This window comes from Lissotriton helveticus, chromosome 6 (genome assembly GCF_964261635.1).
Source record: "Lissotriton helveticus chromosome 6, aLisHel1.1, whole genome shotgun sequence".
Classification (NCBI taxonomy): Eukaryota; Metazoa; Chordata; class Amphibia; order Caudata; family Salamandridae; genus Lissotriton; species Lissotriton helveticus.
Genome location: NC_136067.1, coordinates 643844924 through 643867248, shown reverse-complemented (window position 1 = coordinate 643867248; position 22325 = coordinate 643844924). Strand labels below are relative to the sequence as shown.

Genomic DNA, 22325 nt, shown 5'->3' with positions numbered 1-22325 from the left:
GGGAGGGAGTGGGAGTGGGGGGGAGGGAGTGGGAGTGAGGGAGTGGGAGGGAGGGGGATTGGGAGGGAGGGAGTGGGAGTGGGAGGGAGTGGGAGGGAGGGAGGGAGTGGGAGTGGGAGTGGGAGGGAGTGGGAGTGGGAGGGAGTGGGAGTGGGAGAGGGAGGGAGGGAGTGAGTGAGTGAGGGATGGGGAGAGGGAGGGGGAGGGAAGGAGGGAGGGAGGGAGAGAGAGGAGGGAGGGAGGGAGGGAGTGAGGGAGAGGGATGGGGAGAGGGAGGGGGAGGGAAGGAGGGAGGGAGAGAGGGAACAAGGGAGGGAGGGAGAGGGAACAAGGGAGGGAGAGTGGGAGTGAGTGAGTGGGAGGGAGTGAGTGAGAAGGAGTGAGGGAGTGAGTGAGTGGGAGGGAGTGAGAGGGAGGGAGTGAGGGAGGGAGTGAGTGGGAGGGAGTGGGAGTGAGTGGGAGTGAGTGGGAGTGGGAGTGAGTGAGTGAGTGAGTGAGTGAGAGGGAGTGAGGGAGTGAGAGGGAGTGAGTGAGTGAGTGAGTGGGAGTGAGTGAGTGAGAGGGAGGGAGTGAGAGGGAGAGGGAGTGAGAGGGAGTGAGAGGGAGTGAGGGGGAGTGAGGGGGAGGGAGTGAGAGGGAGTGAGGGGGAGGGAGTGAGAGGGAGTGAGAGGGAGTGAGGGGAGGGAGTGAGTGAGTGAGTGGGAGTGAGTGAGTGGAGGGAGGGAGTGAGAGGGAGTGAGAGGGAGTGAGAGGGAGTGAGAGGGAGTGAGAGGGAGTGAGAGGGAGTGAGTGAGGGAGGGGGAGTGAGGGAGTGTGAGGGAGGGGGTGGGAGTGAGGGAGTGAGTGAGGGGGAGTGAGTGAGGGGGAGTGAGTGAGTGAGAGGGAGTGGGAGTGAGTGGGAGTGAGTGGGAGTGAGTGGGAGTGAGTGGGAGTGAGTGGGAGTGAGTGAGTGAGGGAGTGAGGGAGCGAGCGAGTGAGTGAGTGAGTGAGTGAGAGGGAGGGAGTGAGTGAGAGGGAGGGAGTGAGAGGGAGGGAGTGAGGGAGGGAGTGAGGGAGAGAGGGAGAGGGAGTGAGGGAGAGGGGGAGGTAGTGAGAGAGGAACAAGTGAGTGAGTGAGTGAGAGAGGGAGTGAGTGAGTGAGAGGAGTGAGAGGGAGGGAGTGAGTGAGAGAGGGAACAAGGGAGGGAGGGAGGGAGAGAGGGAACAAGGGAGGGAGAGTGGGGAGGGAGGGAGGGAGGGAGTGAGTGGGAGGGAGGGAGAGTGGGAGGGAGGGAGTGGGAGGGAGTGGGAGGGAGGGAGTGGGAGGGAGGGAGTGGGAGGGAGGGAGTGGGAGGGAGGGAGTGGGAGGGAGGGAGTGGGAGGGAGGAGTGGGAGGGAGGGAGTGGGAGGGAGGGAGTGGGAGGGAGGGAGTGAGTGGGAGGGAGTGAGTGGGAGGGAGTGAGTGGGAGGGAGTGAGTGAGTGGGAGTGAGTGAGTGGGAGGGAGTGGGAGTGAGTGAGTGAGTGAGTGAGAGGGAGTGAGAGGGAGTGAGAGGGAGTGAGAGTGAGTGAGTGAGTGAGTGAGTGAGTGAGTGAGTGAGTGAGTGAGTGAGAGGGAGTGAGTGAGAGGGAGTGAGGGAGGGGGAGAGGGAGGGAGGGAGTGAGGGAGAGTGAGGGAGGGAGGAGGAGAGAGGGGAGTGAGGGAGGGGGAGAGGGAGGGAGGGAGGGAGGGAGTGAGGGAGAGGGAGTGAGGGAGAGGGAGTGAGGGGGAGGGAGAGAGGGAGAGGGAGAAGTGAGGGGAGAGAGGGAGGGAGTGAGGGAGTAGGGGGAGTGAGGGAGTAGGGGGAGTGAGGGAGTAGGGGGAGTGAGGGAGTAGAGTAGGGGGAGGGAGGGAGTGGAGTGGGAGGGAGTGAGTGCGTGAGAGAGGGAGTGAGTGAGAGAGACAGAGGGAGGGAGCGAGGGAGGGTGGGCGCGAGGGAGGGCGTGAGGGAGCGAGGCAGGGAGCGAGGCAGCGAGAGAGGGAGCGAGGGAGGGAGAGAGATGTGTGTATGCCGGGTCTGGTGGCTCAGTGGATGAAGGCATCCGCTGCAGGGACCTGTGATCAACCTCATGGTCATAGTTTTTTTTTTGTTGATCTAGCCGCCCCCTCCCCCACCGGTGCGGCCCTCGAACACAAACCACACTGTAAATTTGGCCCCGAGAGAAATTTTGTGAGTACCCATGCCTTAGATGAAGAGGAGAACTGGTATGAGGAACAGGTGGTTGCCAGGTGGCTAGATGCTTGGTCTCTTCTCCTACCGTGACTATGTAGGATTGACCCTCTTTTGCCTTGGGGATGTGTAGGGGAGCTGCAGTCTTAGACCTTCAGCTGCCCACAGTGTCAATCAAGATAAACACCTTGACAAAGATGCTTTAACCAAGTCTCTCTCCCTCCAAAAAAACCCTTACTCCCATTTAATGAAGCCTTTACTGACATCCTACTCGAGGCGTGGTCCAAGCCCTGTACAAGGGCTCCTGTGTATAGGGCAAATGCCTGCCGCCATCACCCTAATCCTGGGGCTACCTGTTTCCTTACCAAACACCGCACCCCGGAGAGCTTGTAATTCCAAGCCTCCACTTCTAGGATCAACCATGATGCATGGTCTACCACTCCTTTGGATATGGGACTGCAAAAGGCTGGAAACCTTTGGAAAGAGACTGTTCTCCTCCATCAGCCTTGCACTTTGTTAAATAAACACTCCATGCCTTTTCCGCCGATATTCCTATACAATACAGGATTCAGTTGCACGAGTGCTTCCCATGTTCTTGGAGGAGGCCCGAGCCATACTCTACCAAGCTATTGCTGAGGGGAGAGACCCAACAAAGTTCACCATACGATGTGGACTTGTTACGACCTACTCACTGGGTTGAGCTTGTTCATATTCAGTGGCCCTGCGGTGCCACACCTGGCTTAGAACTACTGGTTTTCTGGGGCTGTCCAAGCCTCGTTTATATACATGTCCTTTGAGGCTCAAGTCTTTTTGGTTTAGAAGGTGGACTCCGTGCTGGAGCACTTTAAAGACAGCAGAGCTATTGCCAGGTCCTTGGGTTTGTCAGTGGCCATTCGTCAATCCAAGTCTGCCTTTTGTGGCCACAGAAGGGGTTTCCAACCACTTCCATGCCCTCTGAGCCCCAAAGCTAGCAGACTTCACAGCTTTTTCATGGTCAAGGACACATGTTTCATAAACTAGTTGGGACAGGCAGCGTTAGTTTGTCCTCTGACCATCATGGGCATCCTGTGGGAGGCAGGAAACGCCATCACCTGCAACACCAGCGGTAAAGTTGGACTGTTAGGTTTTGCAGATCGTCAAAAGGGGCTACTGACTCCCCTTTGTGACTACACCTTCATCCATACCACCCATTCATGACTTGCTGATGGAAGACCACTCCTTCTTGCTCTGTCAGGAAGTGCTAGCTCTTTTGCCCAAGGGAGCTACAGAGAGGGTGCCGGCATGAGCAGTAAGTTGTGGTTGCTATTCCTGCTACTTTCTGGTGCCTAAGAATACATGAAGGCCTTTGTCTTATCCTAGATATTTGTCTTCTCAATCCCATCTTGAAAAAGTAGACATTCAAGATGCTCAGGCTCTCACAAGTTCTGTCAGCCCTGTCCCCGGGAGATTGGATGAAGCGCTGGACTCATTTTTCCACATCCCGTCCTGCCTGCCCACAGTTGTTACCTGCGGTTAACGGTGGGCCAGTAGCACTTTCCCTTTCCTTACCAATGCCCCTTAGGTGTTCACAAAAGTGATCAATATGGTTGCAGCTCATCTGCAGAGGTCAGGGCTTCCACTTTTTCCCTATCTGACCTATTCGCTGTTGAAGGCGGGCTTGGACCAGGCAGTTGTCTCCTACATCCAGACTGCTGCAAACCCTCTGCCCTAGCTGAGGTTCACTATCAATGTGCCGAAGTCACACCGGACTCGCTCTTAAACACACCCTTTCATTGGAGCTGTTCTGGACATAGTGCAGTTCAGGGCCTATCCTCTCAAGTGGCGATTACAGGATATTCAGGCTATGATACTGATGTTTCAGTCTTTAGTCTCGATTTCAGTGAGAATGACCCTGAGGTTGTTGGACCTCATGGCCTCCTGCATCCTGCTTGTTACTCATGCCCATAATTATATGCGGGTTCTACAATGGGACCTGAAGTCACAGTGGGTGTAGCATCCGTGGAATCTCTCCAACATGGTCCAGATCTCTAAGGGAACTGCGAAAGATCTGCAGTAGTGGCTGACATACCGCGATTGGGTCAGTGGCAGACCCCTCTCCCTTTCCCAGACAGGGCTGATGTGGTGACAGATGCACTTCTGGGATGGGATGGCCATCTGTCAGAGATAGAGATCAGAGGGCTCTGGTCTGCAGTGGAGTCTGAGCTCCACATCATCCTGTTGGAGCTTTGGGTAGTTAGCTGGGCATTGAAAGTCTTCTTTTGTTCAGGGGAAAGTTGGTGCAGGTTTTCACTAGACAAATCAGTCAAGTGGTACTGCAACAAACAGTGCTGTTGGGGGACATGACCCCTTTGTCAAAAAGCTTTTCATCTCTGGACACGGCTGAAACGCCAAGGCATTTCCCTGGTTGTGCGACACTTAAAGGGTTGTCTGAATGCCAGGGCGGATAAACTCAGCCGAAGATGTCTAGCAGATCATGAATGGTGTTCTCCATTTGCAGGTGGTACAAGGACACTGTTGTGAGCCTTGGTTAGATCTATTTGGCACAGCTGGGAATGTAAAATGTCAGCAGTTTTGCACAGTTGGGTTTCTAATGCGACTCTCACATGAAGATGCTTTACGTCTCGAATGGAGCTCCTGCTTTCCTTGACTCCAATACCGCTCCTACCCAGAGTTGTCGGGAACAACCAAGCCCAATTTATTCTTGAGGCTCCGGATTGGAAACAGAGTCTGGTATCCTGATCTGTTGAGTATGACTTTTGGACCTTCGATCAGGCTGCCCCTATGAGAGGATCTTCTGTTGCAGCAACAGGGGAATGCACAGCACCTGAACCTCTGTGTACTTTTATGCGTGGAAAAAGAGCAGCAACAATTGACTTCCTTTGACCATTGTCCCGAAGTCTGTGATGTTGTTCTGGCAGCTAGGGGTCCCTCCACCAAGTCGGTGTAAGCCTACCGTTGGGATAACCTTGTGACATGGTGTGATTCCCACAACATCGACCATCGCCCTTTCTGAACCTCTATCCAAGGTTCTTCTATTTTCTCTCTCATTGGGCCAGCAAGACTCTGCGCTGGGCACATTTAAAGGTAATCCTTCATCCATTTTTACTTTTACGTGGTTGCTGGATCAACTTTCTTGATTTAAGTCACTTGTGGCTACGTTTCTTAAAGACTTGTAGCAAATCCTTCCCCACAGGCTATTCATCATGCCCCAGTGGGATCTGAATCTTATTCTCACCTTCTTGATGTGTTTACCATTTCAGCTTCTGCACAATTGCCCTCTTAAGCTCTTGCCCATCAAAACTGTCTTCTTAATGGTCATAACATGGGTCCTGGAGGGACAGCACATGGCAGGCACTCGTGGCACACCCTCCCTATAACACCTTCTACCTGGACAAGCTCTACCTGGACCTTGCCCCCCTCTCTCATGGGTCTCCTAACTTCCCTTTCGCTCCTAAACTTGACCTGGCCTAGAACTCAGTGGCTGTGTTCTGCAGACAAACAAATAGGTTTTTCTTTATGCTTAACTTGCCTGATACTGTAACATCGTTATTTATTATATTGTGGCGTGAACTTGTATTTTCAAGAAGTGGTCAATGGCCTAACGAGTATGAATATCTTAATGTGATAACGTCTCTGTTGCACCTAGCCAGTAGTTTTTTTTATTAGCAGTGCAAGCCCTCAGCCATCATTAAAAACTAAGATTTGCTTAGATTTTAAACTAGGAAAAGTATTGAGGTTAAACACCTAATTTAGGTTGAATATGTCATCTTTGTGGCATGTACCTGTCAACACTTTGGTTGACAGATATGTAATCCACTTTTGGTTTTAACATTAGATTTTGTTGGAACCACATGTTGCTACTAGGAAATAGCCTACAGTCTGGAAGTAAAAGGAATACAAATTACAGAATAAATGTAGCGGCCAAGTTTAGCCATGCTATCAGGTGGGTTCTTGATAAGATATAGAAATATGTAGGTGAAACATATTGTGATGGCAAGTTTAATTTTCACCTGAGTTTTTTGTGCTTGCATTATCTGTTGCAGGACCAAGAATTAATGAAAATTGTTGGCATTAAATATGAATCAGGATTACCTACACTTTGCTGTCTTAAGCTTGCCTTCTTAGACCCAGACACAGGAAAACTTACTGGCGGATCCTTCACGATGAAGTAAGCGATATTTGTGTTTTAAGTTACCTTGCCCGTTCAAATAAGGTTGTTGCATATTATTAATTTTTTGTGTTAATAGTATAACTAGGCTTTCCAACACATTCATGTCTCTATTATACTCCAAGTATGTCACCTATAAGCAGTCTTGTCAGCTTTCCCCAAGTCCATTTTTGAAGGATGTGAACTAATGGTGCATTGGTACAAGCACAAATCAGGACTAGAGCAGTGCATATTTCCTGGGGAATATCCATGTATTCCCTCACAGAACTTGACAATGATAATTCCGAGTGAAGACTTTGCACTTTATGGAAGAACATTTAGTATAATTCCCTTTGCTGAAAAGCTTTGTTTGACCTGGACATCATTGTTTTAAGTCCATGCAAGTTGACTCACTGTGTTGGCTCATGATAACACCTTTTGACTCTAATAGAGATTTTTTGTTTTTAATCATTTCTTGAATTGGTGTAGAGCATTAGTGTTAAATTGATTTCTTTTTTTTTTTTTACTAATTCCATATTTATACAATATCTCCAGGTTTTATATTACATCTGAATTTCAGCTCTTTGCAGGTGGCAAACATATTTCAAAAGGAGAGACTGATGCTGTCACTGCCAAAAGTAATACAGTGGCCCTATAATGGTGCCAGCTGCACCCATTTAGTATGCTTCCTTTTTTTTGCCGTTGATAAAACTGATATGGAGCTTGCTAAAGTTTCTATTTCGTGCTGCTGTTTTTATTACAGTTTTGTGCATTATTAAATAGTTTAAAAGCCTGAGTTTAGGCCAAGTTGTATCACCAATTATCTAGCCCTGTGCCATAATATCACTAAAGATACATGTTCTGTTTTCTACCTAACCAACAAACTTCTTGGCTTTTCTTCGCCTGTAGAAACATCAGTCATCATTCGTCTCTGTCCTTTGGACTTGACCAGAGCAGTTGTAATATAATCATTCTATGCATCTCCAAAGAGATTGAAAGGTACCATTCTGATGTTCCACACACAACAAGAGGTGTAGAGAAAAATTGCAATCGTAGTACTCCTTGTCTTATATCATCTCTTCTTTGTTCTGACCTGGCCTGCCCTGAAAGTGATATGAGATGATTCTTCCTTGCGGAGGAGCACATTCACATCTTTAAATGGATGAAGCGATTCGCTCCTCCTTCTGCTAACCATTCTGATTTTGGGGAGTTTTGAAATTGTATGCAACAGCTTTTCGAAGATACAGCTACTCAAAAGGCCTCTTTCAGCCCTCTTTGATTTTGATTCTGTGAGCCTCATTTTTTTTGGTGTTACTGCATTGAAAGTAATTCTTGTGCTAGATTTTGCCCTGTACCTCTTCACAGGGTAGCCAATGACAATTGCACCTTTAGTTCTAACCTCTCATACCAAGTAAGTGGATCCCATCCTCTCAAGTAAGTTTTATCTGAATAAAATGGTCTCAAGTGCTTTTGCAATTCAAATTCTCTTTTTTACAATGGAAATGGAATCTGAGGACCCAGAGGACTTTAATAATGTGTGACCTTGGCACATAGTCTCAGACAGAGAAGTTCCTTTGTCCCTGAAATTAAGACCAGCTGTTGTTTTTAGACCTGCAAAAATGCTTCTGAGATTATAATGAGAAGATGTTATTTAGTAAGTGCCACACATTTCTCTAGCATTGTTCATGCACATTAGCCAGCCATTCCCTTTGATGGTGTAGATTTTTTGATGCACTCACTAAGGAGCCCTGTTTCAACAAACAGCAATCTGAGGTGCTACATTAAGTATATTTCCTCTATAACCCATGAGCGGCTTTCAACGGATACTCATGAATTTACTTTATTTTATAGCCTCCTATTCCAACAATAATCTTTCTCAGTGTACTAGTTATTACTTAAGAGTTGCAGTGTAATCCGCAATTGGAGCATGTATGCTCTACGGCTCAATCAATGAGGTAAGGAAGATATACATTTTGGCATGTGAATGAGCTGATTTTTTTCTAAATTGCAACCATAAGAGTAGAGCAGTGTTAATGTATTCATTCATTTCTTAGATTTCTATCAAGTAGGCTTTGCCCTACATAGTTTTCTGTAAGTTTAGTTTTCTGATGGATACATCTGACTGCAGATTGCTTACATTTATAATGTTCCCAAGGCAACACACTTAACCTGGAAGTTTTCATAGCAATGCTGCCACGTGCCTCTAGGTGGTTCCATGCAGATCCTTGTTGATTTGATTCTGCTCTCCAGTGACATAGTGGAGCCTTTTTAGGCACCACTCATGTGCTCCATTGTCAGTACCTTCCTTTTTTGCCTTTAAACCCAGATCAGGAGCTCTGCTCCCCTATTAATCAGTTTATATATCCTTCTAAATTATTTTTTCAGTCTGCAAGGAAATTATGTGCCACTGATAATACAGGGTTCAAACCGTGCCATAGCTGTTGGAAACGGATGTTGATGACTGACCCGGCAAGGTTTGCCTCTGATGTTTGGGCTTGGGGTATGACTCCAAGACATGTGAATGTGGCCTCATGAACCTGAAGCGAAACTGGGTCACTGAACACCAACATAATTCAGACCGTGTGCAAGTACTGGTACAAGTCAAGAGTACATTCCCATTCCCGCTCTTGATGCTGTTCTCGCAACAATTCTTCTTTGGGTTATGGAAGTTTCCGTTCAACCTATAAAGAAGAAAAGGAAGAATGCTGCAACAAGTCCATTGCTCATTCCCATTCCTTCTTCACCTGTACCACAATCTACACCTCGACCACCAACTACACCACCTAACCCCACAAAATTGTCTGAGGCTGGTAATATGTCTCCTCAGTCAACAGTAGTTGAGGATCAATACATCCCAGATGACACCCAACCAGGGGATCCTTGGGAGGAGTATAATATTGATACCCATCTTGATATTGATCCTGATATTTACCCTAGCTGTCCATCACCTCCATTAAATGCATCTGCTTATCAGGACCTTATAGCCAGAGCAGCCACTTTCCATCAGATACTTTTATATAAGGACTCCATGGAGGAGGATTTCCTCTTTGAAACTTTATCCAATACACAAATAGGGGCAAAATATTTACCACTTTTAAAAGATGTGACATTTCATGCAGATTAAATGTTCAAACCTGTAAAGCAAGAATAATTACTCCTTTCATTATTAAAGAATACAAACCACCACTTTTAGACCCCATTATTATTAGAGGTCAGTTAACTCCTGACTCTTTAATAGTATCCAATGCTAGGAAAAGGGCTAACTCTCAAACAACTGGAGAAGCACCGCCATCAGAAAAAGAAGCCAAGCTTATGGATGCTTCTGGTAAAAGAATTACTAGCAAGGGCCCACTGGTACGAAATAGAGGGCCTTCTCCAATATCTACCAGAAGAGCACAGAAAGAGGTCAAAAGATTGTTAAGGAGGCACACTGATCACCAACAACTCTATTAAGTGTGCATTAGATGCAGCTGACACTGCAGCTAGGAGTATAAATACTAGTGTCTTAATAAGAAGGCATGAATAGTTAAAGGTGTCCGGTTTCAAACCTGAGTTGCAACAAACTATATTGAACCTCCGATTTGACAAGGAACATCTCTTTGACCCCCAGGTGGACACAGTCCTTGAAAAAATGAAAAATGACACAGAGGTAGCAAAGTCAAATAAAGCTCTACAGAGGTTCCTTTCGTAGGCCCAATATTGAACCAGGGGCTAGAACAGCTTCTACACTGCAGACACCTCAGTGAAGAAGTGAGGCTCACTGGTTAGAGGCGGCAGACCCTGAAGCAGAGGTCAGGCACGGGACCAGGGTTCAAGACCAGACGCGGCAGGAGCTTGGGCTCAGTGTCCGCGGACTCGATAATTCTCACCTCGGTGCCTACTCTAATCATGGGTCCCACTCTGCAACTCTGGGCAATAGCTTGCTTAATCTCCACAACTGCCCCAACAACGCTGGGATGCTTGGCCTCACCTTGGGGGTGCCCAGGAGTGGGTACTTCACAGGGAAAGCCAGGATGGGTTCCACAGCGGTATGCGTACCAGCGCTTTGAGACCCCCCTGGGGGTGATATGTGCGCTATACAAATATTAATATTCTTATTAATATTCACAATATAAAACTCTAGGACAAACCTCAACAATTAAGGCCTTCTACAGAGCTTCTTACAGAGGTAACAATTTTAAAGTAAAAGGCAGAGTCAACAATACACGTTCCTCAAATACCAACAATGAACAGTGACTCCTTTACCTTTCCTCCACAACACCAAACAGTTGGGGGTCATCTTCAGCAGTTTCTCCAAAAGTGGAAGTCAATTACAACAGACCAATGGGTCGTAGACATTATCCCACATGGTTATTATCTGGAACTTATAACAACTCCTCCAAATATTCCACCTCGCAAACACAAACTATCCATGCAACACTTGCAGAAAGGAGCAATAGAACCAGTTTCACTACAATTTCACTATACTTCCTTATCCCCCAAAACGATGGATCTTTCAGGCCCATTCTAGATCTCAGACCACTAAATCATTACTTAATATCAGAACATTTCCATATGGTCACTCATCAAGATATCATCCCTTTATTACAAAAAGAAGACTTCATGGCAACCCTACATCGTAAGGACGTCTATTTTTATGTACCAATTTATCCTGCACACAGACTGTACCTCCGATTTCAGGAAAATCATTAGTTCTTCCCTTTGGAATCACTACAGCATCAAGAGTAGTCACATAGTGCATAGCAATTGTGGCAGCACATCTGGGAAAACATTCATGTCTTTTATTATCTAGACAACTGGCTAACCAAAGCAAATACATTCATACTTTGCAAACAAAATACTCATAAAACCCTAGATTTACTACATCAACTTGGGTTTACTGTCAACTTACAAAAATCTCTTCTACAGCCAGCTACCACTCAAGCATTTCTAGGGGTCACGCTCAACACAAATCTAGCATTAGCATCCCCAAACACAGACAGAATATGCAATATACTAAAGTTAATAAAGCAATTTCAAACAAACCCACATTCCAAACACAAGGAGATGATGGACGGAGCGCTGAAACTTTTCAGACACTCACTCTGGGTTGAATCCATCATTGTTCTTTAGCTCACTTGGCCACCTCAGTTCTGACCCAGCTATATGCATATCAGTCTTGACCCAGTGCCTCATGGGAACAGTCCAGCCCGAACTGCCAAGCCAGGTCTTTTCTGAACCGTAAACAAGCAACCTGGGACTCACCAGCCAGGCTAGCTTGAATCCAGTGGCAAAGTGAGCAAGGGACTCACATTCCAGCCAAAATATTTCTAAGTCTTTTGAGCATGATGGCATCTTGTATTTACAAGTTCCACATTCCAGCCTCAACATGAGACCTCTACAGCAATGTCTATCCCAGCAATGGACTCGACCACTGGGTCAACTTCATGATCTAGTGTTGGTAAACAGCCACACTTATCACTCTCTCCAATGATGGAATCCACAAAATCTATCAAAGGGTGTCCGTTTCAAGACCCAGTTTCACAAATAACTCTAACAGATGCGTCTCTAACAGGGTGGGGAGCACATCTATCAGGGACTATGAGGTTCCAAACACAAGTCCTTATCAATCACCTAGAGCTGCAAGCTGTTCTTCTAGCGATCACAGCTTTCCTAATTCACCTACAACACAAAGCGGGCCTGATTCGAATAGACAATATGACAACTATGTATTATTTACAAAAACAGGGGGACTCAATCTCTCCACTTAGCTTAGAAAATATGGAAGTTAGTAATACACAACAGCATTTATATGTTAGCAGAGCATGTCCCAGGGACAAGCAATCAGATTGCAGACTTTCTGAGCAGATCACAACAAGTCCACAAATGGGAAATCCACCCATATGTTCTTCAACCATACTTTCACAAATGGTGATTTCCAGAGACAGATCTGTTTACAACAAAAGAAAAAGCGAAATGCCCACACTTCGCAAGCAGATATCATCACCATCAGTTCAAAGGCAATGCTCTATGGAGGAACTGGTCAGGGATATTTTCATATGCTTTTCCATGTCTCCCTCTACTTCCATAAGTGGTCAGGAAATTTAGGCAAACATCGCTCACCATGATACTAATAGCACCCACAGGGGCTCGACAACCATGGTTCTCAACACTCATTGTACTATCTCTAGTCCCACACAAGAAGCTTCACCTCAATATGGACCTTCTCGCGCAGAACCATGGAACACTAAGACATCCCAATCCCAAAGAATTGAATCTTGCAATTTAGCTCCTGAAGTCTTAGAGTTTGTATACTTAAATTTGCCTCAAGACTGAATGAACATTCTTAAAGAAGCTCGTAAACCAACTACAAGCCAATGTTATACAGTGAAATGGAATTGTTTTGTTATGTTCTGTCACAAACAAAACATGAATCCTCTTCAAGCAAAGGTACAAACACTTATGTTATATCTATTGCATTTACAAACTGCTGGATTACCATATACTTCTATAGGAATACACCTTGCAGCTTTTGCTGCTTATCTTCAGAATGAACTACACATATCAGTGTTTAAAATTGGCATGTAGCTCCTATAACCCTTTATAGGATTTATAGGATCTGCATCATGTTTAGACAACATAGACTGTGGGACTGGTGTCCAGACTGAATCCAGACACCCCCACTGAGTATGTTCGCCTGTATACCAGCTAGCTCACAGTGCCACTGTAGACTCCTCTTGCCAAGGAGAGAATAGTTCTTGGCAACTATCAAACATGACAACCCTGTCCTATCAGGGATCATGTAAACAGTACAGTACTTTTCGCTCAGTCACTTGTGCTCCCCTTCTCTCAGATAGATACACAGAATAAACAGCAGGACGTTTTCAAAAAGCATTTATTGAACCAGTGTCATTCTAGTGTAAAAAGTGTGTTGAAACAACCATAAGACAGAAACAGATATAAAAGATAATAAGCACCAATAGAATAAATGGATGATAGATTCCTACCATAGTGCTAAAACAATGAAAACAGGCAGGTATATAAATACATGACAGTAATAATGGGTCCTATGATGCAACCCTAACTAGATGTACCTAAGTTTACCTAGCATGTATGTAGGTGTAGAGCCGAGAATCCCCCTAGGCTGAAGCCAACTCCATTACCTGAAGCGAGAGACTGTGGGACTCCGTCTTGGTCTCGAGATGGACACCACGCAAGTAATGTCAGACCACTGCTAGCTGGAGTGTTTGCGTACTGGAACCTCAGCGTCTTGCGTCAGTAGTCAGTAGTCAGCATTCCCCTCTGCCTACTCTGGCAAATATGTGGTGTATTTATACCCAAAAGGTACCCTCAGGGGATTCTACCTTGCTGTGTCATGTCGGTCAAGGATGACTGAAGGGATGACCCTCATTCATAGTTATTATGTAGAAGATGGTAATCCTGCAGTGATTCTGAGAATCCTTATGCATGATTAACAAGGCTAGTTTACGGGTGAAACCACCCATTTCTGCAGCGCTTAACTAGGTAAAAGGTCAATTCCAAAGTCTTTAATGTAGTACAATGGTACGGTAAATGTAGGTGAAGAGTCAGGTGACTACTCAAGCCTATACTAGTGTATCCTGCATAGCATAACAAATTCTTGTTATAAAAGCTTTCATGGAGGGACTTAAAAGAATAATTTCCCCTAGACTTCCACCTGAACCTGCATGGAATTTAAACTGTCCTAACAAGATTAATGGGTCCTCCTTTTGAACCATTACATTCTTGTCAGTTGCAATATCTTTCATGGAAACTTTCTTTTTTAATTGCTATTACCTCTCTTAGAAGATTTAGTGTAATTCAGGCATTCACCCTAGAAGAGCTTTTCTTTCAGCTAGACAAGGGTAGGGTAGTGCTTAGAACAAACCCCAATTTTCTGTCAAAAGTAGTGTTCGCATATTACCCATCTATTGATTTTCCTGTATTTTTCCCAAAAATTACACAGTTGCAGAAAGGGCATTACGCACTTTAGATGTAAAAAGGGCATTAATGTATTACATTGGCATGGCTAAATCATTTAGAAAAATTAGACAATTGTTAGTTGCCTTTGCTCCTCTTTGTTTAGGGAAAGCTATTTCTAAATCAAGCATTTCAAGATGGATAGTTAAATGCATACAGACAATCTATGCAAAGGCCAAACGATTTTTACCTGTTACACCAAAAGCCCACTCCACTCGGAAAATTGAAGCTTCTATGGTTTTTTTTTTAGGAAGCATTCTTATTGCTTATATTTAAAAGCAGCATCATACTCTACTCCACAAAACATTATTGTGTGGATCTATTTCCACGGCAACAGCCAATGTTTGTCATGCAGTACTTAAGACTTTTTTTCAGACAACTTTAACCCAACAAGTTATCCACTGCCTAAGGAGAGGGACTGCTTACAGTCTTTGTAAAGCATGTGTATCTACAGCACACAGGCTTCGAACGGATTATGTTACTTACCCTGTAACCATCTGTTCTTGGCATGTAGTGCTGTAGATTCACATTCACCATCTCACCTCCCCAAATTCTTGTGTAGGTGGCAGTGTTCATACTTCATCTCATACCAATGCATGGCCATCTTGATGCTTACATACACAGTATTCTTTTTTTTTTTCTTTTTTTAAAACCTTTATTGCACAATGTCAGAAACAAATACGGGCCTACAACCATCCGGCCGGCCTCAACAACGTTTTGGAGCACATCAGCACACAATATGGCATCGCAGCAGTATTCCAAACAAATTACAGTCGATTCGAATCACACCGGAAGACATGTACTACCGGGAAGCAGGAGAAGGGGAAGGTTCATTGTTAAAGGTTTTCCTTTTTTTTTTTTTTTGCTTGTAAATAAAGAATAGTAAGCTGGAAAGACTAGAAAGGATCAAGGACCAGACAGATCAGCAAAATTGAAGCGGGCAACTCACAGCAAGAATCCAGCGAGCATGAAGACATCGTTAAAATGGCGGCACCAAAACAGTACATAAGGATTGACAATCGCAGAACGCATCGTGCGCCAGTTGCTACCCACCCCTTTACAACTAACACCAGTGACCCAAAGAAAAAGGGGAAAGACAAAGGGTTATATAAAATAAAAAGGGAAATAAAGGCCCATAGAAACCAAAAAGAACGAAATAAGATCCCCCCACCCTACATGCATGCAAAGGCTACGGCCTACCCCCCCCCTTGCAATGTGTCTGTCGCCCCAAAAAGAGTACCCGAAATAAAGAAGAAAGAAAAGAACAGAAAGAAAAAGAGGCATATATTACCGGAGGAGGGCCATCCATAAGTACCCAAAACAGCCAGCAAGAATAGTATCGGCCACCCCACCCCCGACCCCTAATGAAACATAACCAACGTCCAGCTCCCCCGTCCAGCCATCATCGATAAGGAAGAAGGGGAAAAACAGAGTCAACCTTGTCCCTTGCGATCCAATGTGCCAATGAAATACCGTAGCGAAGTAGCCCCACGGAGCAGTGGAGGCAGCCAGAAGGACCACAGCAAGACACGGCACCATCCACCTACAGCCATCCGGTTCAGGGCAATGTGATCCAGGAAGGCACAGCACAGGCAAGTCCACAGCAGCAGTCCACCAAAGTGAGTCAATCCAAGCGGAGGCAACATACCCAGGATAAGAGTGTCAGTCTCGCAAACAGACCCCAACAGAGGTATCAAAGATGGCTTCCAAAGGCGATCTCCCAGCATCTGTACAAGCGCAGGGCGCAGCACAACCACCATTGCCGCGACCGGCAGAGTCGCGATGTTGTATAGTTCCCTCACCCTCAGCACCTCCTCGCATCTCTGAAGCGGCGGCCTGTAGCAGTCGAGCCCAGGGTGTGGCAAAACGGTCCGCACGCGAGCGCCAGCTCGGCAAGGCGAGGAGAGTGGGGGCAAAATGACATCCAATCGGCCCTCCAGATCACGGGCGTTGTAACACAGAGCATCGTGTAAGTCGGCCAGAGCACACAAAACGTCGCCGATATGCAAGGGCGCCTCGTAAAAGGATGATACTGCAGTCCCCTGCACATGGGTCTCGCAAACGTGAGGCGACCCCCGACCCCGATCGCCGGAGACACTTCCAAGCAGTCGGTCGTTAAGTCGGCTCCCCGACAAGCACTGCCAGGGCGTGGGGACCATGGCAGCACCCTCTATTCCAGCGCGCGTGTGATGGCAACACAATGCTAGTCAGAACAGATGCCCACGGCAAGAGCAGCTCTCAAATGCAGGCGCGATTCACTGCGCCCAAAATGGCCCCCACCACTCCGCTCGACAACAAGAAGACTCACGGAGTCATCAGGGGAGAGGGATACAATTGTTGCAGCGCCAGCGATGGAACCTTGGAAGCGTGAAGATTGAAGGGGATGTTGTAGCGCCGCAGCAGAAGACCCAGAGCCGCCGCCGCGTCTCGCCAGCCGATGCCGCCCTGCCGTCAATGGCCGATGTTGTTGTCGTCCGGCCGGGCGCAGCCGAGAACAAAGAACCGGTCCCCTTCTTCGAGCACCAACAGGATAACAAGGCATCCCGTCACTTTCATCGCAGGAAAATCGACGGGGAGCACATCGCTGGAAACAGCGTCGCTTCCCGAACCCAATACCGCAGCATAGTTACAGATTAGCGAGCAGGAGAAGAAGCGGTACGGGAGGGAAGCGGAAGGGTCGGCGGAGCCGAGGGCTCAGGCGGCCATCGCGGTTGCTGGCTAGGCTCCTCCTCCCATACACAGTATTCTTTACATCCTCTCCACCTGACCATGCACAGTATTACCAAGAGGAAGAGTCACACAGCCTCACGATTTGAAGCAAACGTTTCGGAACAAAAAGAACTTGTAATCATCCAAGCCCAACACTAGATGGCAGACTTATGCAAAGCATGTGAATCTACAGCACTAGATGCCAAGAACAGAAGCGTACAGGGTAAGTAGCATAATCCTTCCTTCTGGGTCATGCTGACAAAGAAAACGGCATTGGTGAACTTGTCAGCCTGGATCTTGAAACTTTTGCTTGACCATGGCATTGTCCGTGCCTGAAATGGTGTCCATTTCACACATATAGGTATCAACTTGGTGCACTGGTGTCGGTTCTTTTCTTTCTGTGCCAGCTAGCGCAGATCCTTGAAGAGAGCTACCCTCTGTGACTTTTTGACAGGCCTTTTTCAAAGTTTTGACGACTATTTTTGGGTGTGTGGGTTTTCCCTCGTTGTCAAAGAAGACTTCTGGATTCAAACTGTGCGGCGCCTGCCACAGTGCCATGTCGGCGACGGATCCACACTTAATTTGTCTTTGGTGACTGGAACGCGACCACGTTGTGCTCCGATTGCCGGGCCATGGCTCCTAAGACTTCAAGGGAATAATCCGTAAAGCTGTTTGCAGCCCAGCTTTTGACTCGACATCGCTCACTCTGGAGGTCTTATTCCCGTTCTCTGTTGAGAGAACTGTGCAGGTGCTGCTTCAGGAGTCCTAGGTCCTCAAACCCCTACTCGCAGTTGTAGAGTATGTCAGGTTAGAGGCATAAGAAACACAACAAGTCGAATAGTGCACCTCTTCTTCTTATTCATCGGCCGGCGCAGCAGAAGAGCTTTGATGCTCTAGGCCTTGTTCTTCAGAACCTGCGCCTGGGTTGACTCTGTTCCTCCCTGTATTTCCAGGAGTTGGAGCAACCCCTGCCCACCTTAAAAATTTCTATGACGTCATGGCCTAATAAGGCCAAAGGGGAGCCCCTTGAACGGAAAGTGCTTGTGGCATACAGTGAACTGCAAGTAACGTCGATGAGCAGGCAGGACAGGAATGTGAAAATAGGCGCCCTGCAAGTCCAGCGCTACCATCCACCCCCTGGGTCCAGGGCAGACGAGACCTGAGTATTTTGAACTTTGCCTCTTTAAGAAAGTGGTTGAGATAGGACAAAGGCCTTTGTTCTTTTTAGGGACCAGAAAGCAGCGGAAACCGCAACCTCACCCAGCTACTTGGCTCCCCGCATCCTTCTAAGGAAGAGGAGCAGCTCCACTGACTTGACCCAAAAAGGGCATTGTCGTTCTACTTTGACTGCACTAAAGATTTCCTGGTGGGCAACCACCTCTTTGTGGGGTACTTGGGAATGAAGAAGGGCAGTGCAGAAAAGGACCATTTCTCACTGGTTCGTTCTCTGCATCAAGATCTGTTAAAGATTAAGAAGCAGCCCCCTGAAGGATTAAGGGACCATTTCACCAGGGGAAAGGCTACAACTAGGACCTTGGCTTGGGGTGTCCCGGTGCAAGACATCTGTCAGGCAGCAACATGGGCATCTTTGCACATGTTTCCGAAACACTACTGCCTTGATGGTCAGGTCTACAGAGTTGGGCACTCGCTCGGTCCTGCAAGCCTTCCTAGTATAGGATATTGATGCGCAGCCCACCGCCAGGAAGGTATGGCTTGGGCATCAAATTCATAGATAAGGAATCTGCAGCTAGAAATCTCTATCAGAGGAACAAGTGAGTTACCTTTGATAACGTATTTCCTAGTAGAGACTCTTGTCTAGATGCTGATTTCTTACAGCCCCACGCATGCCTCCCCACTTTGCGGACTAATAATGTAGGGCTAGGATTACTCCTCTTTTCAGGGCCCTAGTTTTACACACAGCTTCATCAGTTACTTCGTGGCTATGCGCTTCTGATGTGAAAAAAACAAAAAGTACTGACGTCCGTGCCTGGGTGGCATGTATATAGGCACGACGACATCATACCCGATGCTGCCGACATCACACGGACCTGAGAGGAGACACCTGATGCCGCAAACAAGGGGTATTGCTCAGCAAAAGTTTCCAGATCTAGCCTGACACCTGGGGAATTCAAAGGTAAGGAATCTGGATACATAGTCTCTACCAGATAATGCGTTACCTAAGGTAAGTAACTTGCCAAAGAGCACTGCCAGGATAGTCGTATATGTCGCTGTGGGCTGTTTGATTTCCTGTGTGGGGTAGCTAGCACAATCTGATAGATATTTAACCACAGATTCCTTACCTTTGAGTTCTCCCCAGGCGCCAGACTGGATCTGGGAAATTTTCTTAAGCAATACCTCTGTGCGTGGTAGAGGGCATTGAGCGACTCTGTAGCGGCGTCGTCCACCGTATGCGATGTCGGCGGAGTCCATATAAGTCCTCCCCTCATGTGCTGATGTCAGTTTAATCTTTTCGGCTCTTTGAACACAAATCCAGAGTGGTCCCTCAGGCGTTTTTTTGTCCTTTTTCGATGTTTTGACCACAAAACAGTTTTCCTTCTTCTAATGTCCTTGGGTTGAAATCCTGTGGCTCCTGTGTGTAGGAAAGTGGGATCTTTCTGACATAGATACCACCACTTATTGCCAGGCTTCACTGTGTTTTGACTGTAGCTCATTGGGATCCTGCTACCCAGGACCCCAGTGATAGTGCTATCTCCTCTAGATTTACTGGTAAGTATGTTGTACACCCGCAATTGGTATACTGGGGTACCATTATTAGTCCCTAGTATATGGTACTGAGGTACCCAGGGTATTGGTACACCAGGGTCTCCCATGGGCTACAGGATGTATTGTGTCACCCATTTGAGCGCAAGCAAACTGTGGCCGCAGAGCTGCTATGCAGACTGTATGAAATGAAGCATGCACCTTTCACTTTAGATATAAGGTTTTCCGTATATATCCTGGTCACTGCACTTTAAACCTGTAAGTCCCCCCTAAGGTAGGCCCCTTCATTCAAAGGGCAGAGTGCATGGTTCTGTGTGTGTGGGTACCCCCAACTCCATTCTCTGGACTTTGTAAAGTGCAGGGCAGCCATTTTAAAGTATGTAGTGGACACTGGCAAGTCGAGATGTCCAACTACAGAACATCTGCTCTGAACCTGGGCATGTTTGGGATCAAACATGTTGGAATCATGCAGCTACACTGATTCCAATGTTAGTTGAATGATACCTTATACTGGGGGGCTCCTTAGATGACCCCCATCCCACCTACCTGTGTAACCTTACAAGTTCTGCCTGCCAGCCCACACTGCTGTCGACCCTAGACAGTGTTCTGCCTCCCTGCTGATGAGCTTTACTTTGAGCAGGGGAAGCTGAACAGAGGATTTCCTGCAAAGGAGAGATGTGATCACCTCTCCTTTAGAATTAGGTACGGTGTGGATTCTTCAGAGTGCCCCCAGACTGCATTGAGAGCACATTTGGTGCCCTTCTTGCATAAACCAGTTTGGCCCAGTTCAGGAGCCCTTGGATCCCGCTCTGGCACAAAACTACACAGAAGGCTTTGGAGTGTCTGCCCCCTGTTCAGCTCCTCCCTAGAGAGGAGCCCCAGAGCTCCTCGGCTCACTTGATTCTGCCATGTTGAATCTTTGCCCTTGGAAGCATCTTACTGGCTAAGACATCTGAGTAGCGTTCCTGATTGGTGGGTCACAGCAAAAGATGTCCTTCCCCCTTTTTAGGTTACCTAAGAGCTCCCCTTAGGGTGGGTCCTTAGATTCATCCCAACAACTACTTCTGGAACTCCCTGCCTGTTGCTGACGATTGTTCAAAGACCTTTTTGCTGGTAGACACTGGAACTCTGCTGCTGTATCGAGTCAGGACAAAACACAAGTCTGCTCTTTGTGGGAAGATTACTCCTCCAACTCAGTTTCCATGCTCTTTCAAGTCTTTATAAGTCTGTGGCAGTGCATCCTCCAAGTCAGCAAGGACTCTGCATGCATCCAAGCAAGAAGGAATCTCCCTTGGAGTGAAGGAGTCACTTCCCTGCATCCACAGGCACCTGCACCTCTACGTCTATGATCGGTTTGCTGATCCTGTTATCCCAAGGACATCTCCTGGATCTGCAACTCAGGTGGTGTTTTTTTGGCATCCCAGAGGCCTCAAGAGTCTTCCCTGCAACTTGGGCAACTGCAATCCCTGCAATCCCTCTTCATCCGACCTGAACCGCTTCCATGTGCACGGTCTGTCTGCCGTTGCCAAGGCTTGCTGAGTCTCTTCACTGAAGATCTTCAAGCTCCAAGAAGCCCCAGCATCAAAAAGCTCCAAGAACAACGTCCTGCCTGCAACCTCTTCACTGTGGGCCTCCATTTTCTGTGGGCTACTGAGACTTGCCGGAGACTCGCAGTGCCTGCTGCCAAGTGGTCCTGGAAGGGGCTCCAACGATTCCTGCTGTCTCTCCTGCGTGCTGAGGGCCAGTCCTGACTCAAGCTTGCTTGGTTAGTCCCACTGACCTTGCTGGTCTGCATCCAAGCATCTTTTTCTTCAAACAGACTGTTGCTGTTGCCAAGGCTTGTTGGTGGTCCTGTCGGACACTGACCTTCCTTTATTCCTGATCCATCTTGGGACAGCTCGTGGATGGATCCTGCATAGTTGCCTGGACTTCGCAGCTGCTTCCTCAAAACTGTTGTCTTACAGCAAATACCTTCATTGAGGGGTGGCATTGGGCCCGAGTCACAGAACTAACTTAAGACAAAATCCTAAACTTACTACTTTTGGTATTCACAGAAGGCATTTAGTAGTCGTAAAGTTAGGATTCTGTCTTAGGTCTGTCTTAGGTCGGGCCGGTCTTAGGTCGGGCCGGTCTTAGGTCGGGCCGGTCTTAGGTCGGGCCGGTCTTAGGTCGGGCCGGTCTTAGGTCAAAATCCTAACTTTGCTACTACTAAATGCCTTCTGTGAATACCAAAAGTAGTAGGACAGACTTAGGACAGACTTAGGACAGACTCCTAACTTTACTACTACTAAACCCCTTCTGTGAATAGCAAAAGTAGTAAGTTTAGGATTTTGTCTTTAGTTAGTTCTGTGAATTGGGCCCTTATTTCTCCTGCTCCTGGATACCTCCAGGTGGTTGAACTCAGTCCCCCTGCTTTCAGGTACTTCTTGTCCAGAATCATCTGTTTGGGCTCCACCTGCCTGGTCCACGAGTTGCTGTAGTCTCCTGACTTCCAAGATCCTCCATTGGCTCCTACTTGTGGTTCTGACATCTGTTCACCCCTATGCACCTGGGCTCCCTGGTGTAGGTATCCGGGTTCCCTGGG

The 22325-nt window shown here is 47.1% G+C and overlaps 1 protein-coding gene across 2 annotated transcripts in view; it reads left to right on the top strand.

Annotated features, from left to right (window-relative positions):
- PHIP (PHIP subunit of CUL4-Ring ligase complex) overlaps positions 1–22325 on the top strand; it is a 2061705-nt gene that overhangs the window by 827688 nt on the left and 1211692 nt on the right. For both annotated transcript variants that reach the window (XM_078648101.1, XM_078648100.1), the window contains exon 26: positions 6231–6355. In XM_078648101.1, coding sequence (XP_078504227.1) covers positions 6231–6355 — 125 coding nt within the window. The remainder of the gene's footprint in view (positions 1–6230; positions 6356–22325) is intronic.